The sequence below is a fragment of the Leopardus geoffroyi genome, chromosome D1 (genome assembly GCF_018350155.1).
Source record: "Leopardus geoffroyi isolate Oge1 chromosome D1, O.geoffroyi_Oge1_pat1.0, whole genome shotgun sequence".
In the NCBI taxonomy this organism is placed as follows: domain Eukaryota; kingdom Metazoa; phylum Chordata; class Mammalia; order Carnivora; family Felidae; genus Leopardus; species Leopardus geoffroyi.
Window position 1 is genome coordinate 55,544,554 of NC_059329.1, and position 22,097 is coordinate 55,566,650.

General features: G+C 54.3%; 2 protein-coding genes across 2 annotated transcripts in view; both read left to right on the forward strand.

The window, feature by feature from the left end:
* Positions 1-17,855, forward strand: part of LOC123600401 (guanylate cyclase D-like) — a 35,162-nt gene extending 17,307 nt beyond the window's left edge. Inside the window, exons 11-18 of the mRNA XM_045482466.1 lie at positions 594-742; positions 3,765-3,928; positions 4,354-4,546; positions 10,802-10,976; positions 12,005-12,103; positions 12,940-13,034; positions 13,329-13,414; positions 17,502-17,855. Coding sequence (XP_045338422.1) covers positions 594-742; positions 3,765-3,928; positions 4,354-4,546; positions 10,802-10,976; positions 12,005-12,103; positions 12,940-13,034; positions 13,329-13,414; positions 17,502-17,610 — 1,070 coding nt within the window. The 3' untranslated portion in view covers positions 17,611-17,855. The remainder of the gene's footprint in view (positions 1-593; positions 743-3,764; positions 3,929-4,353; positions 4,547-10,801; positions 10,977-12,004; positions 12,104-12,939; positions 13,035-13,328; positions 13,415-17,501) is intronic.
* A 209-nt stretch (positions 17,856-18,064) lies between these two features.
* Positions 18,065-22,097, forward strand: part of LRRC32 (leucine rich repeat containing 32) — a 28,681-nt gene continuing 24,648 nt past the window's right edge. Inside the window, exon 1 of the mRNA XM_045483915.1 lies at positions 18,065-18,178. The gene's annotated coding sequence lies outside the window, so the exon portion shown is untranslated. The remainder of the gene's footprint in view (positions 18,179-22,097) is intronic.

The following is a 22,097-nucleotide window of genomic DNA, read 5'->3' on the forward strand; positions in this document are numbered from 1 at the left end:
TGTCTTGGGAAAATAATGATAATGATGATGATAATGAAAGCATACACTCTTGTTTCACACATGGGGAGTTGGCACCGGAAAGTCTCCAGGTGGCAGGACTGGAGGCAAAAGTCACAGCGTCAAGGTTTCAAGCACATCGGTGGGGCATCGCTGGCAAGCGGCAGCAGCTGGGTTTGTGGGTTGGGGGTGGGGGTGCTTGCTAGGGGCCAGGTGCCTAACGTCTATCATCTCTTCCCTCTGCACTCCTCTCAAGAAGGCAGTTTATTAAGCTCATTTCACAGGTGGGAAGACTGAGGCTCAGAAAGGTCACTGTCTTGTCCACCATCTCCTAGAGAGGTGGGGGGGGGGGGGCAGATCCAGAAGTCAAAACCCATTTTTCAGCTCCTAGCATGAGACCCCTTCCCAGGCCACACCCTGGGCAATCCTGGGTCCACTGGCCAGCATGCCCAGGGGAGGCGAGAAGTACCCTCAGGACCTGATCCCTACATCCCCACAGGCCTACCCTGCCCTCCTTCTCGGGACCCCAGGCCAACCCCTTGCCACAAGTCCTCCTGGGCCCATCCGACGTATCGTCCACATGGTGTTTATTGCAGAAATCATCAGGAAGGTGGTGTCGCCCCCTCCCCTGTGCCGGCCCCTGGTGTCCCCTGACCATGGGCCGCCCGAGTGTATCCAGCTGATGGAGCAGTGCTGGGAGGAGGCTCCAGAGGACAGACCCAGTCTAGACCAGATCTACACCCAGGTCAGTGCACCCCAGGCCAGTGCTCCCAAGAAATAGCAGATCGGTTCACTTCACTTTGCCCAGTGACAGCCAGATACTACCTATGGGGCCTAGAAACCTTATGTAGCAAAGGGGCAACAGGCCAGCACCATCACTCCTGCGGGGGAGAAGGGGGGATGGCCGAGGTCCACCCTCTGAGGAAAACTTTCTCAGATCCCTGGGTTCCGGGGATGTGTGTTGAGTGCCTTCCTAAGTGCCGAGGCCCATGCTATGTTGTGCTTACTTCATTTAATCCTTAGGCTAGCCCTCCAAAAAAGCACTGTTATTATCTTGGCTTTACGGGAGAGAAACTGAGGCACATATTGGTGAGGGACTCGCCCAAGGTAACTGAGGGAGTGAAAGGTGGGGCTGGAATCCAAACTCAGGTTTGTCTGTCTGCAGAGCTGGTGCTGGAAATCTCGGCCTCCTGGCCCCAGAGCAAAGAGGTCGTTTGTGGCTGTGGAGACAATCAATGCTGATTCCCCTTGTCCATGAGTGGAATTAGTGAGGAGCTCGGGTGCACCCCCACCCCCAGGCCTGCCTTGGGATCTATAACAGGAGGGGTGAGGCAAGTCTGTACGAGTTTGCAGGGCGGTGGTGGAGAGCGTGGGCCTGACTGAGCTGGCTAATGGCTCCCACAAGACTAACCCATCAAGCCTGAGGTGACATCTTTGTGCCTCCCTTTCTGCCCTCTACTCCCCAGCCGCAGCAAACGTTGCCAAGGAGAGGCTCAGCGAGCAAGAGGGGCGTCCAGACAGGTGATGAGGGAGCGGGAGCGAGGAAGACACACAAAAGGAGCACACAGGTGTCCCCTGAGAATCCTTCCCACATCCCCTGACTTCCCACCTCCTTTCCTCACCTCAGCTCAGGTATCAGGCGTGGCGTCGCCATTCCACAGATGAGAAATCTGGATCTCAGAGTAAATGAGCTCTCAGTGGCCACCGTGGGGGTGGGTTGCAGAGCTAGGACCAGCAATTCTTAAAACACGAGCCTGGAATCTATCCAGGGATCAGAGATTGCCATGGCCAGGGATGGGTGACTGTGGAGAAAGATCCTGCCCAAGGCTCTGGGGTGGAGAAGGCAGAGATGGGCATGTGATGCATTCGGCGCAAAGGCAGGGACTGGACCACGCCGTGGGGAGGCTAAAGGCCAGAATGCCTTCGTTCACATGTACATTGCAGTTTACCTCCTTGACCTGGGGCACGTTGATTGCTCTGCTGAGCTTCAACCTCCTTAAAAGTTGCCTGGCAAGACTAACTGTGGTCTGACTCGCCACACTTGAGTGACCATCGGGTGAGATAACTAAGTTAAGAAAAAAGGTGGTTCTCTGAGAAAGAGAGAGTGAGTGAGGCATTAGAGAAAGAACATGGACCTGGAAATCAAAAGGCTTGGGTTTATGTTCATTTAACATTGTTCTGGGAGTATCGGCTAATGCAATTAGACAGGAAAATGAATACTGGAAAGGAAGAAGAAATTAATTGCTATTTGCAGATCCTATGATTGCGTTCCTGGGCAACCGGGGGAAACAATGGAAAGCGCATTCCAGTTTTTAAACTAATTCAGTGGGTTGGCCAATGATAAAATTAATACGTGAAAGATCTCAGTTTGAAACTCAGTTCCACCATTATGAAGTCCTTGGCAAGTTATCTCACCTCTCAGATCCTTTGTTTTCTCATTTGTATAACGAGGGCCTACCTTGCAGAGGTGAGCTTCTGGTCAGCATTAGGTCCTTGGTGCCTCAGGGTCAGCAGCTGTCATGCCCACCCCGACTGCCCTTTAAGCTTGCGCCTCTGTTTTAATGGGCGGTATAAAATAGGTGCACGTGAGGGGCTGCAGCCACTCCCCACCTTACAGATGTTGGGTTGAGCTAAGTGGTATTCATGGAGGTTGGATTTGTGCACCTACACACGTGCACCTGCCCACACACTAAGCTTCTGGGTTTAGACAGGGTTGGACTCCTTCACTTTGACCATCATTAATTTGCTTCTCCCACTGACTGCACTTTGGGAAGGTACAAACCAGACTGGGGAAGGTTCTAGTAAATCTCCTTAGGGAACGCACTGCCGTATTTCCTGTAAGTTTCTCATTGAAGATGTGATTTATGACCACATATGAATGTCCTCATATGAAGACCCAAGACAGGCATTTCTCTCTGCTCAGCAGCCAGCGGTAGTTTGTTTCTTTGGAGCAACCAATTTAACGCTCCGCTGTCTCATGGACTCTGCGGATCATATAATCTATATTTCCCTCTTTGCTTTGTTGCTAGGAAGCTTATATTCAAAATTGTGACCAAATTCTAACATACATTTTGCTAGACCAAAATAGCAGGCATTTTCCCTCCTTTGGTCCCAGTGGTCTTACGTATTTATTATCTTATTTTGTAAAACATTTTTTTGAACAAGGAGAGAAATAGAGGTAGAAATGATTATATACATAACTAATCTACGTGTATCTTTTCTATCTACCTGTCTATTCACCCACCCATTCATCCTTCTATCCATCATATCCACCCATCTGTCTGTCTGTCTATCTATCATCCATCCATCCATCCATCCATCCATCTATTGTCTATCATCTATGTATCCATCTATCCATTCATCCATCCATCTATCCATCCATCCATCTGTCCATCTGTCCATCCATCCATCCACCTTTGAGAAGAACAACAAATGTCCACTCCACAGTGTTGTTGTAAGAACCAGAGCAGTAGGGTTAGTGTTTGTTAATGGTAATGCTATGCTGGCCATGGGCTGGCTCTTTTGTAAAGTCCTCTCCCTGCCGGCCTGCCTCATATAGAACTAACTCACTTTTCCTTCCAGCTGTCTGTGCTTCCCCTGTGCTTCCCTCCAGCTGCCGTGCCTTGTCTATTACATATCTGCTCCTCACCAGTGGAGCTCCTCCAGGCAGGGACTATGTCTGCTTCATTCTCGTGGCCCAGATTGCCAACCCAAGAGCAAGTGTGCTGACCTTCATGGATGAATTGGGACTTCTGTTCCATTTTCAGTTCAAAAGCCTCAATCAAGGCAAGAAGACCAGTGTTGCTGACTCTATGCTGTGGATGCTGGAGAAGTATTCCCAGAACCTGGAGGACCTGATCCAGGAGCGGACTGAGGAACTGGAGCTGGAGAGGCAGAAGACAGAGAGGCTACTCTCTCAGATGCTCCCTCCGTGAGTGGCCCCTTAGGACTTGATTGTGTCTTTAGCCTCAGTGGCTCTGAGCATGGGACCTGGGACATAGTAGGTGCTTAGTAAGTCTGGGTTCCATGAATTCATTTAATTTAGTCATTGTTTATTTATCTAACATATTTTCACAGAACCCCTATTTGTGTTAGGCACTATGTTGGGCCCTTCTATTAACTCTGCTACCTCACTTCCTCGGGGGCAAGGAGAGGGCACAGTGTCCCCCATCTGACTTCAGAGGAAGTGATGTCCAGAGAGGGACAGGTATGTGCTGGAGGGCAGCCAGGATACAAGCAGGCCTGATCCAGATTCCCCAGTGCTTAACCCAAGAATTTTCCCCCCGAAATCCCTCCCTCCAAACTATGGGAAGGGGGTCCTCCTACCTTGTGACTCTGGTCCTTCCCATTCTTCAGGTCTGTGGCTGGAGCTCTGAAAATGGGGGCAACTGTGGAGCCAGAGTACTTTGACCAGGTTACCATATACTTCAGTGACATTGTGGGTTTCACCATCATCTCAGCCCTGAGCGAGCCCATTGAGGTGGTAGGCTTGCTCAACGACCTCTACACACTGTTTGATGCTGTTCTGGGCAGCCATGATGTGTATAAGGTGAGAACACCAGAAGGCTGGCATTCCAGCTCTCCTTCCTGTGCTGCTGTGTTTGTGTCATACGTTCACTTCTAGTCATTTACCTGGGTGGCTTTATCAGTTAGCTATTGCCGTGTAACAAATAACACCAAAACCCAGTAATGTAAAATGATAAACATTTATTATTGCTCACAAACCTATAGGGAAGTTGGAAAGTTCTCTGGACTCAGCTGGACCACTCATGCATCTGTGGTCAGTTGCAAGGGAGCTAGGAAGTTCTGCCGATCTTGGCTGGGCCGTCTCATGTGTCTGGAACCTTGACTGGGACAGCTCTGGCCCACATGGTCTGTTAACCCCAAGTAGGTTGGCTGGTATCATTCACGTGGTATGGCAGGGTTCTGGGAAAGAAGACAGAAGCCTCTTGAGGTCTAAGCTGGGATTGGGCACATGGCTATTTCTGACATATTCTATTGGTCAAAGCAAGTCAAAAAGCCAACCCATGGGTGCCTGGCTGGCTCAGTCAGAAGAGCATGCAACTCTTGTTCTTGGGCTCTTGAGTTTGAGCCCCACATTGGGCATTAAAGTTTACTTAGAAAGGGGCCAACCCAGATTCAAGAGGTGGGGAAATTAACTCTACCCGTGCTGGGCAAGGGCCAACAGATGAGTCATCTCCTGTGCCTGTCCTCAGGGAGAGCTCACTGCTATAGATAAAAGATGAAGACAGCCCACAGTAAAAGCGATGGTCAGGGCAGGCAAAGGAGGCTGAGAGGGCCCCCAATCCAGCTAGGGTTAGACGTGTGGAGTAAAAAGCAAGAAAGTCTTCCTGGAGGAGGTGCTATCTTCCTAGCGCTGTCCAGTCTGGGTGTGGTTCCTCCAGGCAAGCCATGGGGGAGTAATGTGCCAAAGGCTGAGCCTTGAGGGGATGGGCCTGGTGAGTATGAAGAGTGCTGAACGGGTTGTCATGGCTGGACGTGAAGTGGGCTGGTGGTGGAGTGGGTGGCGGCTGAGGGACACTGGAGAGGGGAGCAGGGGCAGAGCTGTCAAGACCTTCCACGATCTAGTCCCTGTGCATCTCTCGACCTTGGGTTTCAGTCCCAGCTTGGCCACCAGCTTCTGTGTAGCTTTGGGCAAATGGTTTCCCTCTCTGGACTTCTGTTTCCTTATGTATAAAACATGAGGAATGGTGACCTCAATCTTGGGGGTTGGCAGATGATGGGTAGTTCCTAACCCCCTTGAAAAAGTGCTGTGTAAGCAAATTGTACCTCTGTACCTGCTGTGGGGACCCCACCCCAGTCCTGCCCCTCGTTCTGGTCCAGTTGCTAGAGGTCTTGGGTCACTTCCGACACAGTGGAGGAGGTGGGGGGGGGAGCTCCCCAGAAACTGCCACACTCAGACTCCACTGGCCTTAACCTCCTTTTGTGACCCACCAGTCCCCTTCCAGCCATAGCCCTCCAGGGAGGCAGGGACAGGGGAAGGCCAGGCCCTGTGGCAGCAGCCAGAGTGGACAGGATGCCTGGACAGAGGCACCTCTTTGAGGTGCCAGGCAGTCTGCTGATAACATTATGTACAGTATCCCAACAACAATAATTGCCAGTACTTATTGAGTGCTTACTGTATACTGGACAGTAGCCTAAGTGCTTTATATGTACTAATTCACTTAATCATCATTGCAGTCTGTAAGGTAGGTCATGGTACCCCTACTGCATATATGAGGAAACAGGTGATTAATGGGCTCATCTAATTACACATTTCCAGTGGCATGTGAAGCTGAGATTTGAACTTGGGCATTCTGATCCCAAGACCTCCCTTCTCTGGGGCTCACCATCCCTAAGAGATGAACATCCTCAGGATAAACCAAAGGTTCACAGTGGCCCATAAGACCCTCCAGGAGCTGGCCCCACCTACCTCTTTACTGTATCTCTGGCCGCTGCATCTCTGCAGACCCCTGTATTCCTCACACATGCTTTGCTGACGGGGCTACTAGGCCTTTGCACATGCGGTTGCCTCCTCTTGGGACACTGGTCTCCCTCCACGTCACCTGGCCCCCTCCTAACTCATCCTTCTGGCCTCAAGTTAGCCTCCTTCCCCTCCCAGACGTGGTTAGGAGCTCCTGTGTGGTGCTCTCATAACTCCCCCTGGAAAGCACAGCCACACCGTATGGTTCTAACCTAACCCCCTCTGTCCCCAGTGCCTGGCAAAGTCCAACACATGGTAGGTTTTCCGGAAATACGTATTGACTGAGTGAAGAGCTCGCTGAGGCCCAGAGGGGAAAGTGACTTGCCCAAGGTCACCCAGCCCGTAGGTGGCAGAGCCAGGACTAGAACCCACAATGTCTCCCGCCACGGCCTGGCTCTGTCCACTATACCACCCTGCCGCACACTGAGCCTCAGAGACCTGAGCCACCGACATGCCAAGGACACAGCTTCCCTCCTGCTCCCCATTCTGGAGCCTATACTCCTGCCTCAGCTCCTGGTTCTGAGATGTTGCCTCTCATGCTGGCTGAGTTTCCCTCTTGCTTCCAGAGCCGCCCTGGCCCTGTGGGCCCCAGGAAAAGATTCCTCATCTCATCTTGCTGAACCCCGCAGCTTTGATGTGCCCTGAGTCACCCCTGGCCTTGCCTCTTCCTCTCCTGTTAATCTTTTCTCACACATGTGCCCCTCCCCGCTCTGAATCATACTTTCTGATCTACTCTGAACTCTGGCCAAGAGGTCTGCATCTTTCTGGCAGGATGAAATGGAATAAAACAAGGCCCGCACACCCCTCCAGATGTGGGGAAACAGGCGGCCTGTTCCTGACGATGTGTGAGCGCGTCTCTCATCACTCACGCCATCCGCCTCGGTTTCCCCTTCGTCCCCAGCAGGATCTGGTTACTGCTCTTTAATCCAGTCTGGGTTGGGAGGCAGCCAGGCAATCATTTCCTGGTTCTGCGGGGGTTTGTGATTCCCTCCCAGCACGCACTGAATGAGCACTTTATGCACATAGCTCCAGCAGGGCCCGTGTGGGCTACAGGGGCGGAGGGGACTTACCCTAGCCCCTCAGCCCCAGCGGGAGAGACCAGCCTTAGCCATACTGCCAAGCGACCCTGGGCAAATCGCTTTACCTCTCCGAGTTCCAAACACCCATTTGTAAAAAGAGGTGAAATTGCCTATTATGGCTTAGGATCGTTTTACAGAGCGAGCAGCGTGAGAGGAAGGGCTACGGATCATTCGTTCACCAACGCCATGACGACCACCACCACGAGCAGGTGCCGAGGCCTCTCCCTGAAAGCACAGATGGGGCAGAGGTCTGGGGTGGGCCCCAGCGTTAGTGAGGCATCTACAGAGGACTCGCCCAGCCAAGGGACTATCACAGGGTATTTCGTTCAACCCTCGCAATGGCCCTCAGAGGAACGGACCATTATCCCTTCAGATGCAACACAGGTTCAGAGGGGTAAGTGACTAGCCCAAGGTCACACGGCAAGTCAGTGGTGGAGTTGGAGTTCACATCTGTGTTTTGCCAGTATGGAAACGTTTGCCCTCGCTTCTCTGGCTGTGTTCTCCCATCCACCGAAGGGCCACGCCTGCGTATACCCTTGCGCGCTGCTGAGTGCCGACTATGATAGGAGTCTCTGAGGGATCATCTTCATGGGTCTGAGCTCCTAGAGAGTGGGGCCTGTGCCTGATCGTCTTGCTGTCACTGGAGTTGTAGGGGTGATTATTAATGACACTACAGGCAGGTGGAGGGCAGTCTAACAGCTTAGAGACACCACCATGTGCTTCTGCTCCCCACTCCGGACCTGGGGTCGCCCGACTGAGGCAACGCTGGGTCTCCAAAGCAGATGTACCGTCCCTGAATTTCGGCTGTACGCTCGGCCGCTGACTCAAAGTCAGGCCAGCGAGCTGTAGTTCTCCGGGGCTGCCTCTGGGAGGCCAAACTGACCTACGCACAGGTGCTGACCACGTGCAGGGCAGTCGCTGAGGAAAACCCCACACAGCAGGCACTGTCCCCAAAAGAGAGAGAGAAGGGGCGCAAGCCATGCGTATCAAGAGGCAGCACAGCCTACGGGCTCTGGGGCTGGACTGATCAAGGTCACATCTGCACTGTGTGACATGGGCAAGTGGCTCCATCTCCCAGCCCGATGCCCACCTGCAGAATGGCAACGGTAATGGTGCCTACCTCACAGAATTCTTGTGAAGGTCTAACGAATTGATGTTTGTAAAGGACTTGGAACGACATCTGGCATGTGATAACCGCTATACCAGTATGTAAGCGCTTCGTCCTTTCAATCTTGCCAATCAGATAATGGGTTCTTCCTCCTGTGGGAAGAAGTGGGTGGGCAGAGGGAAAGCCAGGGCTCGCTCATATTTTTCCCTCCTGGCGCATGGGGCGGGAGGTCTTTCTCCTTTGTGAAAATGTACACAGTGGGGCGTAGCCATGTGCCCGACCCATGCCACGTTCACCGCCAGCCCCCAAGTGCAGGGTGGACAACCGCAGGTGATGGGGAGGCAGACGGGGCTCACGGCCCAGAGGAGGGAAACATCTGGTGGCCAGGAAGATTTTAGGGACTCCACGAAGTGTGAGCTGGGCTGATGGAGGGCTTGGATCTCGACCAACAGGGACTGAGAGAGAGCATTTCGGGCAGGGGGACCAGGCCATCGAGCAAGCACTGAGTGTCTCTGCGGACAGCAGAAAGGTTCCCATTGGCGGAAGCATGGGGAACGAGGAGTGACCATTAGCATTTCGTCAGGAAATTCTGCAGATCACAGGAGTCCCTGACTGCCAGGCCACAGGGAGCAAATTTAAGTATCTAAACAGAATGTGGCATGATTAGGGCAGATCACTTCCTGGCGGTGGGGTAGAGATCGCCTGGGAGGGTGAGCGAGAGGTTTGGGGAACATGGGTAGTAAGGCACAGTCTACAGCAAATGTTGTGTAAGAGATTTATTGAGTTGCAGTGCCCCCTATGGTCAGGGGAAGTAATGATTATGATTATGATTATGATTATTTGCACACCAGGTGCCAAGGGAGAGCAGATGTTGAGAGCCGGCCAGGACCTGCTCCCCAGATCCGGGAGGTGCCAGCATCTGCTGGCTTTGGGAGAGGCAGTGCAGGAGCTGGGCTCTTCATCCTGGAGAGGGGAAGACTTGGAGGGTAGAGTCACCATCTTCACCTTGGCTGGCCTGGCCTGTGGCAGGGAGGAGGGCCACGGTACACATCTGTATCCCCAGTAGCTGGAACGGGGCCTTCGGAAGAAAGAAAGAAGGTGCCTGGGAACGCTTTGTGGCTAGAGTTCAGGAGCTAGAGCTGAGAGCAGCGGGTGAAAGGCAGGTTTCTATTCCACTCAACTTTTGAAAGTCAGAGTTGCCTAGAGGGAAAAGCAGCCACCTCTAGAAGGGGGGGGCTTTCGCCTCAAGAGGTGTAAGCAGGCCAGGCCAGCCACCGAAGAGGCAGGTGGGTGGCCTTCAAAGCCCTTCTGGGACTGTGGGATTCTTTCATCCCCACAACCATCGGCCAAGGAAACGATGCTGATGATGGCGATGGTGATGGAAGTCTCCATCCACTGAGCATCTATGATGAGCCTAGTCCTTTTTAAAAAATTTTTTTTGGGTAACATACAGTGTAATACCAGTTCCGGGTGTAGAAGTTAGCGATTCAGTACTTCCGTACATCACCCGGTGCTCATCACAAGTGCCTTCCCTCATCCCCATCACCTGTTTCACCCATCCCCCTGCCCACCTCCCCTCTGGCACCCAGAGCCTAGTTCTTTCAACCCTTTATCTTTCATATGCATTCCACCTAAGAGGAAACAGGCTCGCACAAGTGAAGTGGTCTGCCCAAGGTAAATGGCAGAGCCAGGGACTGAACCCGCATCTGTAGGATTCCAACACCTACATTTTTTTTCCTAGTACACCTTGGAAGGCATACTGGGTATACTTATTTTCCAACCCCCTGGGATGTATATGCATCCAATATACATGTATTGCTCTCCAGATAAAGTCCTGATCTGCTGCTGTGGCCTTGTGCAGACGGGGCGCCCAGGTCCGATGCCAACGGGCTCATGGCCCGGGGCCAGAGAAGCCCAGATAGCCACGGTCAACTGCAATTCAGACCAAGGCGATGTGAAGCGTGCAGATCTAAGTGCTGCTAGAGCACCTGGGACGGGAGGCCTGGTAGAGACGACGCTGTGGGCCAGAGACTTGAGGGGTGGGTCAGGGCTCCCCAGAAGGGCCTTGTGTGAGCTGGGACGGTCCAAGGAGGGCGTGTTCTTGCACTGGAGTGTGAAGGCTGTGACTTCTAGGTGGAGACCATCGGGGATGCCTACATGGTGGCCTCAGGGCTGCCCCGGCGCAACGGGAGCCGGCATGCGGCCGAGATCGCCAACATGGCCCTGGACATCCTCAGCTCTGTGAGAGGCTTCCGGATGAGGCACGCGCCCGATGTACCCATTTACATCCGGGCTGGTCTGCACTCAGGTACAAACTGGGGGCTGTGGGGGTGACGGGCCACGTCAACCTCCCAATCATTCCAGGGGCATTGGCTGGGGCAACCCCAATGGTGCGCTTCTAGAATTCTGAGATCCTAAAACTCTAGGATAGAAAATTTTACATTCCTTTTTTTCTTCTATTATTTGAAGGTTCTAAGATGTTATAAGTTAAAGACTCTGTGATGCTCAGTTTCATACATACACACACACACACACACACACACACACACATTTTGTCTCAGCATCTGTCAAAGCTATTTTGAGTTCATATTGACGAGCTGATAGTCTGATAGGAGAGGCAGGACAGAGACCTTCTGTGGTTCTGCAAACAACTAAATGTTTGCTGGGATGGGTCTAGGAGAGACCTTGGGGCATTCTTCTCAGGTCCCCACCCCTTCCTACCTCCATGGTTTCACCTGCAGGATAAAGTCCAAATTCCTGTCCCCGCACCCCCCTCCCCACCCCCGCCCCAGCCTCCCAGGCCCTTGTCATGCCCTCCGACATCATCTCCCACCACTTTCTACTTGCCGTCCTATCCAGACTCAGCTGCTTGCCGCTTCCCTCAGACCTGTGGGCTCTCTGCCTCTGTGCCTTGGCACCTGCCATGCCCTGCCCACTCATTCTCTCATCCTTCAAGACATAGCTCATGCACTGCCTCCTCCAGGAAGTCCTCTGGGCTGGGTCAGACTCCCTTCTGGGGCCAGCACAGCTCTGGTGCCTCCATTTGACAACATCGATCACAGTTTACACATCTCCCCCACCAGGCTGGGAGTTCCACAAGAGCAAACGCTGGCTCTGATTTATCTGTGTGCCCACCCCCACCCCTGGCACAGAGACTGGCACCAACATCCTCTCTTCTCTGGGTATCACAGGAGACTCCATATAGCTTCATCTTCACCCCCCAGCTGGAGCCCAGGATGTGTTGACAGCAGAGGGGGTGGGCAAGGGCAAACTGTCGTGGGAACTTCCCTTGGGTCCAGGACCTCCTGGCACTCACCGGACACATTTGAGTTTCAGGGCCCTGTGTGGCAGGGGTCGTTGGTCTCACCATGCCTCGGTACTGCCTCTTTGGTGACACTGTGAACACCGCATCCCGGATGGAGTCCACAGGACTGCGTGAGTGTTATATTTCTATCTTGCCTGGGTAAGGACTCTCAGTGACCCCTGCAGCCTGGCTGTTTGAAAGAGTGCTTAGTAACCAAATCACCACCTGGTGGCAGTGTCCCTTAGTTGTCAATGAAACAACTGTAAGGAGATCACGTAGGTCGCTGGTTCTTGTCACTTTCCACGGGGCTTTTGGGATGATCTCGTGAGAGAATTAGCCGAGAGGAAACAATGACTTGGGAGGCAGGAAACCTGGGTCCTAGCCCTTTCTGCCACCGGCTTGTCCTTGAAAATACTCTTCCTCTAGGCCTGGGTTTCCACATCTTTACAATGAGGAGACCCCTCTCGATTTTTCAATGTCGCTTTAGGCCCTTGCTGGCATCAGAGGCCACACTGATGGCTTGGTTAGAGCAGCTGTCAAATCTGAAGTCCTGGGACGTGTGCTTCTAGCTGCATGAGTTGTCTGCTCCCTAACGTCGTTTCGACACGTCCTGCATGACTAGATGCAGTGGCCCTACCGGGGAGTCCTGCTCTTGAAAGAAAATAACTGCTTGTCCCTCTGACTCCGTCTTCATTGACTTCCCTATCACTAAAAATTACATTCCTAGACATCCTGACTTCATCGTGAGTCCCTCTTAACACTCAATCTATGGAATCCGCTTTTCCTTGAGGCCCCTAGTGAGGCGTCTGGTCTACCAGAGGGACAGGAAGGTTAGGTGAAGGGTGCCGTATGAATCAGAACTGGGTGTATTACTGGCTGGAACTGGGTCTTGTTACGGGTCTTGATACTACGAAACGCTAGGTATGCTGCCACCTGGTGGTGACTAGATTACTACCTTTCTGGCTAGCATACAGGATTCATGTCAACAGAAGCACGGTCCAGACGCTGCTCAGCCTGGATGAAGGCTACACAGTTGACATCAGAGGCCAGACTGAGCTAAAGGTGAGGGGACTCTCTTTCCTGGCATTGATGGAAAATCCAGTGTTTTGGGGCAGCGGGACAGATTCTCACTCATCTGATAGAGAAGGAAATGCCTGCCTGGAGTGTCTTAATCACTCCCCAAATTCTAAAAAAAAAAAATATTTCTTCCCGGGAGCCACTCCCTCTTTGACTCCTCATAAGAAGAAGGGCCGGGATGGAGAAGTCGCTTCTCCAGAGCTGTCTGGATCTGCGCCCTTTCCTCCGGCCTCACTCCCTGCCCGAGGCGTGCTCAGTCCCCTTTCCTCTCTCCTCCAGGGGAAGGGCAAAGAGGAGACCTACTGGCTGGTGGGGAAGGCAGGCTTCCCCAGGCCCCTCCCCACACCACTGAACATCAAACCTGGGTGAGTAAGAGGAATTGCCCGCAGGGCTCAGCGTCTTTTGTTTGAAATTTGATATTTGTTATTTTTCTGATCATAAGAGTACTATTACCTGCCCGATGCGGAAACCTTGGAAAACACAGAATTCTTTCACGATGAAATAGTTACCTCTTTCCAGTCCCGAGAGACCGCTGCTGCTAGCCTGTTGCTGATGCGTTTGTTGTGGATGAGGTCATGGTGCCTGGATAATTTCTCATTCTGGTCTGTGCTGTCCGTAGGGTTCAGAGCCCTTTATAAACACACATTCGCAGTGACGGCATCGGGATCGCAACATGCGGGCGTGCGATGGTTAGGTCGGCCTTTCCCTCGGTGCTGGGCACGTGACCATCTCCCCATTTGGAGCCTTGGTAAAGAGTTACTGGGCGTTTGATGTCAATTCAGACTGTTTCTGCAGATGAGGAATCTATAGATGAAAGGACACTCACACTTCAGGGGCCAAGTGAGTAAGATCCTCAGAGAGCTTGTGCCTGCCTGGCAGTTTGGCCCTTCCCTTTGTCCCCTGTCCTCCATGACCCTGCGTCCTTCCCAGAGGGCAATGGGGGTGGGTTGGCGAGGAAAGCAATAGGGCTCCACTGCAATGGGCTCTTCTCACTCCCTTCCATTCAAGCAGTAGAAGGGTCCACAGGGAGCCGAGGGCAGGGCGCACGGGTGTTACCGGTGGCTGAAAATGACAGTTTCCTAGAACTGGAAAGGTCCTGGGGACCACAGGTGTGGAAGCTGAGCCCCACTAAGCAGCACCAGCATGTTGGAGCTTCCCGCCCAGGGTTTTCCATCACCAGAACTTCCAACTGGCTCCTCTCACCTCCTCCGGGATGGCCCCCCACCCAAGGCTGCCCCCCTTCCATCTCTCAAAGACAAGAAATGCGCGGGACATACACAGAGCGGGGTCCAGCATTGTAGGACAGGGGAGGGGGTGGGTAGGCACACACTGGGATGCTGGCCAGCGTACAGGACACACAGGTGCACCCTTTTTCCAAGGACACCCCAGCTCCTGGGTGCAGAACCAGCTTATGCTCACGTAAATGTCTCCATGCAGCCCAGTTTCTGTGCAGACAGTGTGCTGGGGCAGCAGTGTGGGGACAGGAACAGGGTATGGCCTGGGGCCTTCCCATGTGCCATAGCTCCCTGGCTCACCCATCCCCAGGAGGACAGCCGTGGCCCTTTGTGGCCTTTTCTCGTCCATGAGGGTCCCCTGCTCCAGCCCACCTCTCTTGCCCCTCAAAGAGCAAGCCTCCTCGGCCTCACAGCCTTCCAGGTGCCCCCCACTCCCGCCCCCGTGGGGAGCGGTACTTCTCAGAAGGCCCGTCTGCTGACGCTGACTTCACTTCCTCACCCACCACTCCCTGCCCAGCCCCCGCAGTCTGACTTCCACTCCCACGCGCCCAGAAGACTCTGTGGTCACCAGTGACCTCCATCCATGTCACTAGATCCGTGGGCAGTTTTAGTTCTCAACTTGACTGCTCGACAGCATTTCCCCTTTGCCAGAAATATTTCCCTCTTCCCGGAAATATGCCCCAGGCCTCCCTGGCTCCCCAGCTGTGCTCCTTCCTCTCCAACTGACCCTTCGCAGGCTCCCTGCCAGCTGGCCAGCCCCAGACTCTGAAATGCAGGGGTTCCCTTCCCATCCAGATGCTCATGACATCCATCATGGGCCTTGGCCCCGCCTCCCCTCCGAGCTCTGGGTTGTACAACTCTTGCTGTCCCTCAGCAAGATCCTTCTGGAGCTTCACCTGGCAGCCTGGCCCTCCTCCAGGGCTCTCTCGTGGTGGGTGGCCTCGCCATCCTCAGTCAGAAAGGTGGAGGACGCTTCCCAGCAGCCCTGCCTCCATCACAGCTCCACCTGGGGGCTTCGCTTTGGCACCTCTCTCCTGGCCCGGGCAGGGGCCGCCCCCCATCCGCTGTGCCCCTCCGCCCCCCACCTGGCAGCCAGAGGGAGCTCTTAAGACGAACACCAACATGATCAATAGGAAAGCCCCCTGTTTACTGAACAGACCGTCTACGTCTTTCTACTGCTCTGAGGCTCAGGCCGGAACTCTTTCATGCTACCGTGGAGGCCCACTCCTTTGGGCCTGCCCCTGCCCCTGGCCTTGGCTCCCTGGCCACCTTCCACGGCACGCCACCCGCTCCTCAGGGCCTCCTTGCCATTGCCGCAAAACACACTGAGCTGCTCTCTAACCTCAGGGCCTTTGCTCTTGCTATCCCCTGTAACGAAATGCCCTGGCGTGGTCCCTTCCCATCCTGCAGGCCTCAGCATTGATGCCACTCCTTCACGAGGCGGCTCTGATCACACATGCTGAAGAAAGCCCTGCTGTCACCTCCTTCCCATCTCCCGGCACTACCTCCCCATAGCACTTGCTGCTTCCTGACTCTTGTTTTTTCGATTCATTTACGGAACGTTCCCCTGCTCACACAAGCCCCAAGAGATCTGGCCGTCTGATGCACCCACGGGTCTCCCAGTGCCGGGACCCCGGGAAGGTGAGCTCTCAAGCTCCCGCCGGCTTCCATCTGACCCCTGGCCCACCCCATCCTGGGAGTGGAATGGCAGGTCTGGCGAACATTTGTCATCCTGAGCTCGCTCAGCTGATGACTTTCCCACTCCCTGATGGAAACTTTAGAAAGCGCCAGAAACGTTCTCATCTTCTTGGCTCAGGGAGGGAAGAGAGCTGAGATTAGTCTCCGTGAACTCCACCTGACTTGGGAGCCTCCGAGGCCTTCAGGCAGGCAGGGGAGAATCGGCACCCACCTAGGCCCCCCGAATCAGACCCAGCATGCGGACACATGGGACCCACGCACATAAGTGGGCACACACCTGTCGTGGGCCTCTGGTACATGCACACGTGGAAATGCCACCACGTGCCCCTCTGCGTGGCTGGAGATGAGATCACAGACCAACAGATATACAGACACGGGATTCTCTCCTTCTCTCTGTCTCTCTAAAAATAAATACATAGGGGCGCCTGGGTGGCGCAGTCGGTTGAGCGTCCGACTTCAGCCAGGTCACGATCTCGCGGTCCGTGAGTTCGAGCCCCGCGTCGGGCTCTGGGCTGATGGCTCAGAGCCTGGAGCCTGTTTCCGATTCTGTGTCTCCCTCTCTCTCTGCCCCTCCCCCGTTCATACTCTGTCTCTCTCTGTCCCAAAAATAAATAAACGTTGAAAAAAAAAATTAAAAAATAAAAAAAATAAAAAAATAAAAATAAATACATAAATAACTTTAAAAAGGGGGGGGAAAAGGCAGTTTCCAAATTCTTACATCAGCGATACACTGTAACTTGATTTTTTTTTTTAAAGCCAAGTTTTCTAAAGATGCTTTTATCCTTACTCTCCGTATTTGCCGTGTCTACAGAAGCCATTTACCTTCGTGTATTTGGGGGTGTTTGGGATACCTTTTACCTTGGTGTATTTGGGAGCCAGTGAAGATGAGGGGAAGGGGACAAAGCCCCCTTCCATGTGTTGGTATGGCCACAGCAGCAGTGCCCACGGAAGTGCCTCCCGTCACGTGTCACAGAGACGCTCCACAGAATGGTCGCTTCTCTTCCCTCTATGTCTGCCAACCAGGCTCAAAAGCGTCCCCTGCCAGGTTGATGTGAGGCCCTGGCTGTCACTGAGAGCCTTGTTCTCTTCTCCGTGCAAAGGTCATAACCCTAACCTACCGTTCTCCAGGCACGTATGGGAAGCAAATGAGAAAACGAAAGAGTGTGCATGGTGGGGGCCCAGTGTCCCTAACCCAGATTTGCCTCGTACCTCAAGATCCACAGAGCCCCTCGGCCCAGGGCATTTTGGCTTCTCAAGCTCACATCTGGAGCAGGGGACAGACCTGGGGCTGGCTCCCCGTCTCCTGGGAGGCTGGACACGGAGCCCCACAGGCAAATGAGTCTCTACAACTCTTCACCTCCCTGAGCCTGGTCCGGGGTACGCCCGTGGCGGGGCTGCTGCCGGGATCAGGGGAAGGCGCAGAAGCAGAAGCGGCTCCCCGTAAGCAGCTGAGGGCTCTCAACGCCCACCACTGTTGTTTTGGATGGTAGTTTTATTCTTGTTTCTTCTTTCCCCCTAGGGATCCCTGGCAGGACCTCATAAACCAAGAAATCAAGGTGGCCTTTGCCAAAGCGCGCCAGGGTATGGCCAGGCCCAGGAGCTCGGGTCAGGCCTTCGCTGGGCCCTGAGGAGGAAAACAGTGGGGCAGGGGCCTGTCCCAGCCCAGAAACTCTTGTGCCTACGTACCCCCAAACCCTCCTTCTACTCCAATCCCCGCAGAGAATGCTCTTGCCCAGCAACCTGAAAGCCAACAGAGTGCTCGTTAAGAAGTGCCCTAGAGCGATATTAACTGATGCATTCCAGTATGAATCCTACGGGCAAACTTGCCTCTTGATACAAAAACAATAAAAATAGAATTATTCCCTCCCTTTCACGCCGTGCTTTGTTCTTGACAAATCGTTGGGACTCTGAGATCTTGTTATCATAGGGCTTATTATTCCTCACATGGAGAACACTGTTCCCACTGTATAGCCCAAGTGCCTGGGCCCAGAGGGAGGAGGTCATGTGCCCCAAGTGGCACAGCTGCCACAGGGAAAGACAGGGACCAGGAGCTGGAGCCAGGCAGAGGAGGGCCCCAGACTCAGCCGGGAGGTCTGTCGTCTCCGAGGACGGAGACTTTTGCCATCCCTAAAATGGGTGTCGACGAGGCCCGCGTAAGACTTGTTCCCAAGACAGGGCTCGACCACAGCAAATACTGTAAGTATGCCGCCCCCTTCCCTTCCTCTCCTGCCCTAGCCTGCCTAACCCTTTGGGTATCTGAGAGCACTGCATTGGGAGTCTAGGTCTTGGGCTCCCAGAATCTCAGGGGAAAGAAGGGGAGCAGAGTGATAATTCCTTAGTTCTTAGGAAAATGAGACTTCTGTCTTACAGGAAAAAAAGCAAACAAACCCCCAACCAACTCATTAAAGCGGCTTCTAACATCAAAGAGTTGCTCACCAAACCCCTGAGGCTGATTTCAGAGCAGGCGCAGGTGGAATTCATTTCCCTGACTGAGGGGAGAGGGCCAGGGGCCAGGGAGCAGGTTCAGCCCTAAACAAACTTGTCCTTCTTCAAAAGACCCCTCGGGAGGCAGAGCTGGCACTACACAGAACTAGGGGTCATTGGAAAAATACTCTGGTGGGGGCTGTGCTCACAGAGGCTGCCTGTGTGTGTGTGTGTGTGTGTGTGCTCGCTCACGCGCGCGCACTCCCATGCACACACAGGAGCAAGAGAGGAGATGTGAGAGGCCCATGGATGAGGCGCGAATGGGGCCATTAGCTGCTGTGTGGAAAGTGCTAGACTCAGCTTTGGGAGATGCCACTCCTGAACTCCTGACCTACATGGCTTTGGGCCTAACCTTTTTACACCTCAGCTTCCTGAAATGCAGAACCTGGCCAGTCACCCTGAGCTCCTGGGGACAGTGCGTTCAGCCAAACGAGGCTGCAGCAGTGTTCAGGAAGGAGGACCTGCACGCACCAGCTGTGGGACAAACCCACGGCTTTGTGCACGACCGCGTCTGCACCTGCACGCAGCCGTGTTGGTGGCGGGACAGAAGTTCAGTGGGTCCCCTACTGAACTCTGTAGCTCACGTTCAGCCTATGAATTTTCTCCCATCTTTAGGTGACCGCGAGGTCCCTCCGGGTCTGAGGCTTTGCGAACACAGTTTCCATGAGCACACGTGTGGGTCCGTGGAGGCCTGGTGTGCAGGGCAGACCCAGGAGACCAGAATTCAGGATTCTGGTTTCCTACCATGACCTGGGCAGGGGGTCTCTCTGTCCCCTTAGCTGCTCACTGCACAGCGGAGACGAGGCCCCTGCCGTGCCTGCCTCATAGAGATGCTGTTGGGTCAGAGGGGACAACAGCTGTGAAAGCGTGCACATGTGTGTGAACAGCCCCACATGGCTTCATGTGCATTATGTGGATGTTGGAGTTAAAAGGGCTCTGGGCAGGTGACTGACCCCGTTCCTATGCGTGCGTCTGCGTCCGCATGTGTGTGCTTGTCTATGGATGTCCCTGTGCATGCTGTCAGTGCGCATGTACACGCACGTATGGGTCTGTGTGTGTGCATCTGTGTCTACGTGGGCCTTGCTGTGTCTGCACGTACCCTGCTTTAGCTGTGTGTGTTATGTGTCCAAGCGTGTGTGGCTGGTCACCAAAGTCTGGGAGCAGCGGCAGATCTCCACATATTTGTGTTGGTGCACACGACGTGCGCCCGCATTTGGGGGGTGTGTCCGAGGGCATGCCTTGTACGTGTGTGGGGTATATGTCAGACTGTGCCTGGATCCGGCCCTGGGTCTCCTTGCTCTTGGGCCCCCCAGAATGGTGGTGTGGGGAGAGTAGCCCTTGTCCTGCTGCCCACCCTTGAGCTGCCCATGCTGAGAAGGGCTGAGGCAGCTCTGCTCCCCGAGGCCCCTGCTCAGACCCTGCGAGGCAGGCCTGGGGCCCCGGGAGGGAACACTGTCTCCAAAGCTGACACACTGCAGATGAATAGAGGCCCCCCACACTGTGGTCCTCACCTCTCCCCACCCTTCCCTCAGCAGCTGGGGACAAGGTCACCGCAGCAGAAGGCCAGTGCCCGCCTGGCTCCTACATCGTGCCTGTTCCCGGGGCCTGGGCCAGTTTCTTCGGTGCTGGGAGATGTTAGCGCTAATTGATTCCACACTCACTGCTTCCTGCTGTGGGCCAGGCCCTGTGCCCGGAGCTTCCATGTACGTTGTCTCAGCCACAACACTCACCAAGACAGGAGTTATGTGCCCACTTTCTAGATGAGGAAACGGAGGCTCAGAGGGGTGAAGCGACTTGTCCACGCCAGCCTCTATGTGTCTTCTGATCTGAGGCGATTACACAGTGCTACAAAAGCCCAGGGAAATAGCGATCGTCCCTGAAAAGCTCCCAGAGGGGGCTCCAGAGGGCATGGCTTTTCTGTGAGGGGGGGGGGGGTGCGGACAAAACCTTCCTGATGAGGCTCAGGAGGCTTTCAGGAGCTCACCCTCGTCTTATGACGAGCCAGTGCCAGCTGGTCCCCATGAAGTCCTCCACCTTCACCATCAGCCTGGGGCCATGTTCCTGTCCCTTGGTCGGTTTCCAGCAACGGAACGCTCCTGGTTCCTCTAGGGAGAGGAGTTCTCATGGTGGCAGGCACAACCACGGGGCTCCAGAAGGTCTTTGCAGGCTCCGGTGGTCTGGAACTGCTGGGTGCAGTGTTCTTCAGGCAGGCACGATTTAGGACAGACTCCTTGGAAAAGCCAAATGCTTTAGCCTGGTGTTCGTCTACTCGTGCTGGCTTCACCTCCCCTGCCCCTCCCACTCAACTCTCTGGGCATGACAGACTGCTTACCCTTCCCCAAACCCAGAGCGATGCCACATCCTGCTCCTGCTGTTGCCTCCACCTACATGACCCTATCCTTTTTTCAACATCTGGCAGACTCCCAAACATCCTTCAAAGCCCGCCTAAAAGCCACCTCCTCCTGAAACTCTTTCCCAAGGCACCCTCGATAGGCAATTATTAGTTGCCATGCCCGACCCTCACTTGACGGCAGGAACCGTATCAAGTTCATTCCTTTAGCCCAAAGCCCAGATGGAGGTGTGCAGCGGGATGGTGAACCGATGAACTAACAAACTAAAGAACTAGTTAGCCCACAGGCTGTTAGCGAGCAATCTCCCCTCCTGCAATGCTAGCTCCTGAGCTCTCCTGCCCCCACCCCCCTCCCCAGCTCTCCTCCTCGGATGTTCTCTGCACAGGGCTCGTGTAGTCTACTGCTGAGTTAGGATCCTGCGTGCCATGTGTGGGCAGTGTGTCAGTCCGTGGCTCTCCTGTCTGCCCTGTCTCTCCTCACCACCACCCCTCCTACTGCTACAGATGCTCTTACCTCCACCCCTACACTAGCCTGAATGATCTTCCCTAGTCCCTCTGCTTCCTACTCCTTCTGGCCAGCTCCTCCTCACCCTCCACACCTCTGTTCCCTTGCTGCCTCCTCCAGGAAGCCTTCCTGGAAACCATCCCTTCACCCCTGCATACTGCAGGAGGGGCACCTCCTCTGCCCCTCGGCCCCCCCCAGCCACCTTGTCCAGCTCTGTCCCTGCAGACTGGGGGCAGGACTGGGTCTAAACCCTCTTTCTGTGACCCCAGAAGGAGAACAAATAGAACAGGGCAGGGGAGGTAGAGGAGGCCTCTGTGGTGGCAGGTGAACCCCACTTTAAGGAAATCTACCTGCACGAAGATCGAGGTTTGATTTACTCAAAAGCTGTTAGAGCTGAGCCTACCCTCTTACGGGGGGAGGAGAAGTAACGTAGAGCAGGAGGAAGGAGCCACATATTACTGAGCATGTTGTGTGTGTGTTGTCTCAGACAGCCGTCCTTGTAGCCCTAGGCGGGGGTGGGCGGGGGGAGGGCAGGCGTCATCACCCCCACTGCTGCTGAGCTCCCCTGAGGCTGTGGGATGCCAAAGCCTGGGGTTCTTTCCCAAGTGCTAGCCGTGCCACCTCTTGTCCCAGCTCCGTCCCTGGACTTGCACTAGCCATCCCTGCTGGGAGGTTCGGTCTCCCCATCAGGACGTGGACAGGGTGGACTGAATCTTCAAGGCCCCTTTCCAGTTTCCGTGAGTACCTGAGACTCTTCAGAAGTCCACTAGGGGGCA